This window comes from Electrophorus electricus, chromosome 2, assembly GCF_013358815.1.
Source record: "Electrophorus electricus isolate fEleEle1 chromosome 2, fEleEle1.pri, whole genome shotgun sequence".
NCBI lineage: Eukaryota > Metazoa > Chordata > Actinopteri > Gymnotiformes > Gymnotidae > Electrophorus > Electrophorus electricus.
In genome coordinates, this window is record NC_049536.1 from 23,625,246 (window position 1) to 23,634,625 (window position 9,380).

Consider the following 9,380-nt stretch of genomic DNA (forward strand, 5'->3'; position numbering starts at 1 on the left):
TACACCTGTCCCATACACTACATCTCCTTCAAATTCCCAGTAATGTCAGATGCTTGTTATAGTTTAAAAAATAGATTAAAGCTCAAAGAAACTTTTTAGATGACTGAAAGTTATTTCAGGGCCAAACATTAAAATGAATGAAGATCATGCAATTCCACCAGAATCACAACTAAAAAAAAAGAAAACAAAGCAAACAAAAAACACATTATAAATCATAAATGTTGCTTTTATATGTTATCATTTAGCAGATGCCTATCAAAGGTATCTTACATTAGACAGTCCAAAAAGTCATATATTAATTCAGCTTTAATAATTTAATTAAGATACATTTTGGTATTGTTGACAGTCATTACACAATTTATATTTACAGGTTTTTATGAAATATCAATAGAATTTACAAGATTGTATACAAAATTGCCTTACAGATGCTTTGAATGTTCTATCAGGTTACTGCCCTGTTTTGTCATGGTACTTCAAAGCAACAATTCTTTCATTTTCAGTAGTCTTTCATTTTCAGTAGTCTGTACTCTCAGCATGTGCTTGTGCAGGGTTACTCTCCTGCACTACACTAATAAAGTTCTTCCTCAACCATAACAAACCTGATACACCAAAAAATACATGTTTAAATAATGATTTATAACATTAACATCTGATATTATAGCTACTGAATTATAAAATTGCGTATTTTTTCTATTTAACATGATTTAATATCATCTATGAGTTTTTATTAACTTAAACTTATTGATAGTGATAATGAATTACTGCTATGTTGTATCTTTTATGTCAAGGGGAACCTCTTGCCCATGGCACCATTTCATCAAGAACAGTTGAGACATTATAGTCGGCCATGTTGTCCATGGTCTCTAAGACCCTCCTGTAGCGGACCGTGAGAATAGTGGACCATACTGCTCGTCCGATCACCAGGACAACGGCTCACGTGTCCTCCGTGATGCTTGCTTGTCCTGTTGTGTTTTCCCTGAAAGGTCAGAGTCCCCACTACAGGAGAGCCAAAGACAGTGTGGTGGGTCAACAAGAAAGAGCTCCCCCTACTGGCCTATTGGCATCTGCTCCAGAGATGACATTATGATGGCCATTATGTGTTTACCCTGTTAGGCCCCATAAAGACAAACTCATTATAACAAACAGAACCGTTAGCTAGTCTAACTAAAATGCACAGTGATTCATCTCACTGCAAAATACAGAAATGAGAACAAACCAAAGCATGCGTTTAAAAGGGAAAATAGACCATCAACGATGTCTTAAAATCATCCGTGAAATCTTCCCGGATGCAGCTAGCACTGGCTCTGATGTAAACATATATACTAACAAAAACAAAAACAAAGAAATTCTTAAAATATATGCAAACACGAGCATAAAGATTTGATCCACAGAGTAAGCTACAAATGACAAATCTATGCGATATACTGAAACTCCAGCAGGTCTCATCTGTGTTCTTCTGGCATTGCTGCATTGGTCAGTCACTATGGTGATCTCAGAACAACCAAAAAAGAGTCGGTCCTGACCCCACTTCCTCTCTGCGCTCACGTCTTTGCCTCCATAAAATGTATATATAGAGAAACAAATCAGCAAAAAGGGGGTGCAGTGTTTTTTTCTTCTGTTTCCACCCCTTTAAAGATGTCTGGGTCCTTCTCTCTGTCCCCAGCGCCTCCTAATGGACGTAGTAGAGCCAGTACACCACGTTGAAGAAGGAGAAGACAGTGGGGAAGATCATGCGCGACCACTTGTCGATGGAGTTGACGTCGGACAGGTCCGGGATGTTCACCTTAAGCTGCGAGGCACGTCTGCGCAGACGGCTCTTCTTGGGCGCCGCGTGGCGCTCCAGGGCGCTGTGCCCATAGCCCTGTCGGCCCAGAGCCGCGCGCCGGTACTGCAGCGTGGAACTGTCGTAGGCCAGCATGGCCCCGCGCGGGTCGCCCAGGCCCCGCCCCAGCTCCGCCCCCGCGCCCATCTCATTCTTCATCTCCACCGTGGTCAGACGGATGTCATCTGGGGTCATCTGCGGGGGGGTGGGGAGGGGGTGTTGGGAAAGGACACAGCGACGTGCACCTGATTACACCCAGCCTCAAGAGGGAGGAGCTCCATGACCACACCCAGCCTCAAAGGGGAGGAGCTCCATGATCACACCCAGCCGCAAGGGGTAGAAGCTCCCTGATTATACCCAGCCTCAAGGGGGAGGAGCTCTGGTGCTAGTGTTATGGCAATGTTATGATTAGCATGTTAGCAAAGCACTCACTGCACTGAGCTGTAACGCCGGAGTATTAAGCAGACCAATGTGACAGCTGAGTATCTTCTACTGTATCTATATGGATTTGGTCATGCGTTATTAAAATTAACTCTCAGCTGACTTAAATGTATGGCAAACATATCACCTCAGAAGAAACATTTAAATCTACTGTAAAAAAAAAAACAGAAAACCTTAGTTACATTTATAATACAAAGCATACTAATACTTACAAAGCAATTTCAAGACAGCAAATGCCCTTTGTCATTTCCGAATTTCAACCGTACTATGGTTAAAATTCTGTCTGCAATTAGAAACAGTGAGGTGAAGGAACGCAAAGGAAAAGGTGAAACGCATGAAGGCCAGGGTGGCGCGGGCGGCGAGCGGGCTGCAGAGATGGAGGTGGGGCAGGCTGGAGCCGGGGGGGGAGGCCACGCCCCTCGCACCTGAGCGCCGTATGCCCAGCTGCGCCGTGCCGAGCTCTGATCGCCCTGCTACCACAGAGAAACTCTACTGTACTATAGTCTACTGCTGAAGTAGCCTACTGGTTTTATAGCTTACTGGTACTATAGCGTACTGGTTTTATAGCTTACTGGTACTATAGCAAACTGGTATTATAGTGTACTGGCACTATAGCACACTGGAACTATAACTTGCTGGTACTATGCCGTGCTGGTGTTGTGGTGTGCTGGTACTATAGCATCGTGGTATTATATTGTGCTGGTACTATAGTGAACTGGTATTATAGCCTACTGATACTATAGTGTACTGGTATTATAGCCTACTGATACTATAGTGTACTGTGCTATAGCCTACTGGTTCTATACTGTACTGGTATTATAGCCTACTGATACTATAGTGTACTGGTATTATAGTGTACTGGCACTATAGCACACGAACTATAACTTGCTGGTACTATGCCGTGCTGGTGTTGTGGTGTGCTGGTACTATAGCATCGTGGTATTATATTGTGCTGGTACTATAGTGAACTGTTATTATAGTGTACTGGCACTATAGCACACCGGAACTATAACTTGCTGGTACTATGCCGTGCTGGTGTTGTGGTGTGCTGGTACTATAGCATCGTGGTATTATATTGTGCTGGTACTATAGTGAACTGTTATTATAGTGTACTGGCACTATAGCACACCGGAACTATAACTTGCTGGTACTATGCCGTGCTGGTGTTGTGGTGTGCTGGTACTATAGCATCGTGGTATTATATTGTGCTGGTACTATAGTGAACTGGTATTATAGCCTACTGATACTATAGTGTACTGGTATTATAGCCTACTGATACTATAGTGTACTGTGCTATAGCCTACTGGTTCTATACTGTACTGGTATTATAGCCTACTGATACTATAGTGTACTGGTATTATAGATTAGTAGTGTTATAGTGTACTGGTTCTATAGCCTACTGGTTCTATGCACAACATTTGGTGGATTGTATCTTATTCTGAGTAGTCCTTGTAGAATTAGCAGCAGTAGAGGGCACACACTCCAAACAGACTGCAGTTTAATTTGATTCTTTGTTCTTGTCTTGCTAACAGCTACTGCCAGCCCTGACTGTCCTGCCCTGAACGTGGGCGTTAGCTGCAGTGGGAAGCTGACTAACCTCCCAAATCACTAATCCCACCCTCTAAAAATCACATTGTCTTTTTATTTCTTTGCCATTGCAACTTTGTCCTGCTGATTTAAATCCATTTTAACAGCTAAAACTGTTGCCACTGTGTGTGTAGCGGGCGTCGCAGTCATCTTAACAATGCTTTCCACTGCTGCGTTCTATTTGCAGGATGCACCAAGCAGTGCGGTGCGGTTGTGTTCACAATGAGCCCAACACGTGAGTGGAGGTCAGAAGGACAGCTGTCCGTCCTCTACAGCAACATGTCTGCAGTTAGCCAATGGACACACTTGCTGGGAGGAAGTGCCAGGTGCAAACAGCAAACCAAATCAAAAGGGAGGTGGAGGTGGTGCAAATGATGATGACTGCCATCATTGTGCTAAACCAACCGACAGCAATATAAAGAAAGAAACAGCTCAGATGGCTGGGTTATTATTACTACCACTACAACTACTAGTACTACATCTACTACTACTACTGTTAGTCTTTTAGATTGCTTCTATCGATGGAGATCCGGGTTTGGTCTTCCGGGTGGAGAGGGCAGTACCTTAAGTCTCTGTTCGCCTAGTCCTAACGCAGCATCCTCGGCAAAGACCGGATCCCACATGGAGTCATACACGTCAATTTCCCTCTGTTTCATTCTGGCATACAGAGCATCGTCTCTCTGAGCTACATTTCCCACCATCCACTGCAAGTACACAAAATCAGTACTGTTACTAGGGAAAAGGAAGCTCGTGACACTCAGAGAGAGGGGGAAATGAGAGAGAGAGAGAGAGAGAGAGAGAGAGAGAGAGAGAGAGAGAGAGAGAGGAAGGAAGAAAGATTGAGAAAGATACAAAGGGAGAGATGGGTTTTGGCACATCTATCTTATTCAGCTCAAAAGGACGGAGCAGGAAGTCAGACACTCTGCCAGCGTTGAGCTGAGCTCGTTGGTCTGCATAACAGCAAGGTCACCACTTCCCATGACCCGACCTCTGCTCTGAGCTGCCAGAGGAGAAAAATGCCGTCCTTTAGAGGGCGAAAATCCATTAGACTGAGATGGATCATCAAACCTATGTTAACGGGGGGAAAGGTGAATTTCCAGTCGGATCCAAACCCAAAGCCCGCCGATCCAGAGAGGTCACATCACCTCCCAACATCCAACCAGCTAGTGTAGGAGAACAGCTGCACTCAACACAAGCCAAAACCACCCCCCCAACCTCCGCTGCCCCGCAGTCCGCACCAACGCTACCTTGTTCGGGTCGGGCCTCAGCTTCTCGTTGTTGGCAGTGGCCGCCTTCTCCGCTGCTTTCTTCTGCCTCTGAGGGCCCTGACCGAAGAAGATGTAGTTGACAAAGGCGTACTCCAGCAGGGCGAGGAAGACGAAGACGAAGCAGCCCATCAGGTACATGTCGATGGCCTTCACGTAGGGGATCTTGGGAAGGGTCTCTCGCAAGTGCGTGTTAATGGTGGTCATGGTCAGGACAGTGGTAATGCCTGCAGGACAGCGGTGTACACACATCGATATGGGACAACACAGGAGCATTAAAGACAGTAGCAGTATGCCTGTTCTCCAGGACAGGGACAGGGATTCAGCACCACGGACAGCGGTGTTCCTACCGGTCAGCATGCAGCGCTAAGGATCTTGGGAGTGGACAGCTCTGCTGTCAGCAGTACAGTGCAGCTGCAGGGACTGTCATGGCAACAATTTCAGCACCATGGACAGCAATATGGTATAGCAACACGGGAAGCAGTATTGCACATCACTGCTGTGCTTTACCCAGTTCGAGTCTACAGCTAGGACAGACCTAATTGCTGTGTGATCTACAGAAGGCCACGTTGTGAATTTACTGATTTGTAACAACAGGTACATACGCCATACTTGAGTTATTCTTCAGAGCGCAGGAAGAAGAACCCACATATACCCCGTGTTACACATAGCTCGCTAATATAAATAAGGAAATGAAGTAAGAGTCACATGTGCAGCTATATCTGTCTTCCCCTTTCACCCCCTCTCAGCTGTAGACATACAATCTGTACTTCACTCCTCTCTGACCATTCAGGTGTCAGTCACATGACATTTCAGCTGCTCCTTTTTTTAAATAGATCTGTTTTTTCAACGTTAGGCATCTGCATGTGATATGGACATTTGGTATAATTCACAGTTTTAAACAGGCTATGTAAATATACACAGTATCTAAAATATCTGATAGTAATTTGTCCCTAGATTGTGTGTGTTTGTGTGTGTGTGTGTGTGTGTGTGTGTGTGTGTGTGTGTGTGTGTGTGAGAGAGAGAGAGAGAGAGAGAGAGAAAAGAGAGAGAGAGAGAGAGAGAGAGAGAGAGAGAGAGAGAGAGAGAGAGAGCAGACAGGGACAAAGAGAAACATAGGAGCTGAGCGCAGCAGTTGGGACAGAGCTGCACTTCCTAACTGAGTGTCCCAAATATGAATCAATCAGAAGTCCATTCTCCAAGCATCTCCCCAGAGGATCCGCACTGCTGTAATAAAGAAAAACGCGCTGGGATCTCGGGAGAGGAGAATGGGCTAATTACGCAAGCAGTAACATCTGTGGAGTGCTCTCACAGCATAAGGGACAACCCAGCCGTCTTTTTGTTAGTTGGTCAGTACTGTTTGTTAATGAGTACTAGTACATTCTTTTGTAAACAACGTTCTGTTTTGTCTATTGTTATTACTTCCACTTTATGTTTGTTAATGTGCTTTTGCAATAATGGAATTCGTACCATTCATGCAAATAAAGCACTGTTGAACTGAGCAAAATCACAAAAGAGAGAATGTTCAAGAGAAAAGGACAAAGAAAAAGATGGAAACGAGAGTGAGAAAGACAGAGAGAGTGTGAGGGAGAGAGAGACAGACAGAGATAATGAGGGAGTGAGAGAGTGAGAAAGACAGAGAGAGTGTGAGGGAGAGAGAGACAGACAGAGATAATGAGGGAGTGAGAGAGTGAGAAAGACAGAGAGAGTGTGAGGGAGAGAGAGACAGACAGAGATAATGAGGGAGTGAGAGAGTGAGAAAGACAGAGAGAGTGTGAGGGAGAGAGAGACAGACAGAGATAATGAGGGAGTGAGAGAGTGAGAAAGACAGAGAGAGTGTGAGGGAGAGAGAGACAGACAGAGATAATGAGGGAGTGAGAGAGTGAGAAAGACAGAGAGAGTGTGAGGGAGAGAGAGACAGACAGAGATAATGAGGGAGTGAGAGAGTGAGAAAGACAGAGAGAGTGTGAGGGAGAGAGAGACAGACAGAGATAATGAGGGAGTGAGAGAGTGAGAAAGACAGAGAGAGTGTGAGGGAGAGAGAGACAGACAGAGAGTGTTAGGGAGTGAGAGAGTGACTGAGACAGAGAGAGAGTGAGGGAGAGAGAGATAGAGAGAGAGATTGTGAGGGAGAGAGAGACAGACTTTGTTTGCTCCTAATAGAGCCGTTGTATTCCACTAAAGAAGGCGTGGGGGCTCTGGCATCTGTTCAGAGTCCACATGCCTCTCGGTGCAGACGGAGTGAGTGTGACAGGCACACCTAAACGCTGAAGCACTCCCTGACTCATCTGTCTCCTTCTCCTCCACGCTGGAGACAGGCAATGCTTGGCAGCGGCCACCCAGTGGAACGTTTGTTAGCGCAGTCCGTTAGGAGCTCAGAGGGGAAGCAACACCTGCGAGACACAGAGGCTGTGCGCGTCCTCTCTGAGTGGGGCAGTTCTCCAGCTGTGTGAGCATCAGCACTGTGTATTCTCACCTGGCAAGGCTACCTGCCGCGAGCCCTGAGCACAGACTGGCCTGGTCTAAAGGAGGCGGGCTATAGTTTCTACAAGGGGTGGCATCACAAACCCATGACAGATGTGTGCTGGGCTGCTAACCTGTTGTGATCATAACATCTTTATGATTAATATCCTCCCTCCCTAAACCCCTGCTGCTGGCGAAGGAGTTTGTGTACCTGCGCCACGCCTTGGGAACCTCGCGTTACTGCACAGATCAGCCATCCTCTCTACCTCTCTAACACAGATTCTACCAATCAATCAGCAGCACCTGAGCATTAGATGAGGCAGCAGCTCTTAGTCCAGTCCTTGGAGACCCCTGGCCAGTCCAGGTTTTTGTTCTGTTCCAGTTCCTCATGCTCATGCAGGACTGCAGAGCTGGAACAGGACTAAACAAACTGATCTGGCTTGATGCCCCTGAGAACTGGACTGGGAAACCCTGCAGTAAACACACAGAAACACATACACACATGCACAGATACACACACAAGCACAGACAAACACACACACACACGTGCGCGCACACATGCACACACACACACACACACACACACACACACACACACACACACACACTCATTCTCTGCACAACCAGCCACCCAGTGTCCGTCAGTAGGAGAGGTGTAATGTGAAGCCCCACCTAGTGCCACACGGGCGGCTGAGGCGTCGTAGTTGATCCAGAAGGAGACCCAGGACAGGATGGTGATCAGGATGGACGGCATGTATGTCTGCAGGATGAAATAGCCAATGTTCCTTTTCAGCTTGAAACTGAGAGAGAGACGTGGGTATGAACCTGAGGGAGAGACAGAGGAGAAAAGGGGAGCGATACAGAGAAGAAAAAGGGGAGATACAGAGTGAGAAAAGGGGAAAGAGAGAGGAAAAAATGGGAGAGACAAAGGGAGAAAAGGGGAGACACAGAGAAAAGAGGGAGAGACAAAGGGAGAAAAGGAGGAGAGACAGAGTGAGAAAAGGGGGTGAGACAGAGGGAGAAGGAGGTTACTGAAATGGCCTTAGAACTGAACCTTCTCTTCCAAACACTCCAGACCAAGGAAGGAACTAGAAGTGTTGATTTTATTGCACTCGTGAGCCAGCGGTGCCAGTGCACATTCGCATCTGACCCAAGGTGAAGAGACAGAAATCTCTACACTGCTGCCTCTCTGTCTGCCTCTCTGGTCTCCTGAAAGGCAGACGCGCTGTGGTTATAATAGGAAGCAGACACAGGAGCGATGCCCGCACACTGCGTGGCCTGGGGGCAGGACTGGCTGTCATTGTGCTGGTGCTCCACGCTCACATGGGCCCTCCAGCTTTGGCAGTTGTCACTTCAGTTACACACCGTTTGTTTAGTGGCTCTGGCCCCATAAGGCATAGGGGCATGTGTGAGACATGGGGGAGACATTTGTGAGACATGCACAGGGCATGCAGGAGGTATCGGTCGGTCGCACCTGTGGAGAAGACCACATTCTTGGAGATGAGCTTGTAGTCCACGATGGAGAACTGAGGCAACTCGATTCGCTCCACACCGGACACAGCCCCATCTCCTCCCCTCCAGTAGAACTCAATGTCATCTGTGGTGTAGCCGTCTATGAGGGGGATGAGTGAGACAGCCAATCAGTACATGCCACAGCCAGGAGAGCTTGCACATGAACTCCAGTGGCTGGACGCTGTGCGACATTATAAACACCAACAGTAACATTTACCTTTCAAAAGATGCTTACATGAAATAATGTGGAAAATAGCATCTGCTAGCAAATGCACACAGACACACACACA

The 9,380-nt window shown here is 46.7% G+C and overlaps 1 protein-coding gene across 2 annotated transcripts in view; it reads right to left on the reverse strand.

The window, feature by feature from the left end:
• Positions 1 to 288: 288 nt before the first annotated feature.
• The window catches only part of gabrb2a (gamma-aminobutyric acid type A receptor subunit beta2a), a 25,576-nt gene continuing 16,484 nt past the window's right edge, over positions 289 to 9,380 (reverse strand). The window contains exons 6-10 of one of the 2 annotated variants that reach the window (XM_027027848.2): positions 9,053 to 9,190; positions 8,251 to 8,403; positions 5,098 to 5,342; positions 4,414 to 4,554; positions 289 to 2,017 (exon numbers count right to left, since the gene is read on the reverse strand). In XM_027027848.2, coding sequence (XP_026883649.2) covers positions 1,670 to 2,017; positions 4,414 to 4,554; positions 5,098 to 5,342; positions 8,251 to 8,403; positions 9,053 to 9,190 — 1,025 coding nt within the window. In that variant the 3' untranslated portion in view covers positions 289 to 1,669. The remainder of the gene's footprint in view (positions 2,018 to 4,413; positions 4,555 to 5,097; positions 5,343 to 8,250; positions 8,404 to 9,052; positions 9,191 to 9,380) is intronic. The other variant, XM_027027849.2, reaches the window with a different exon arrangement.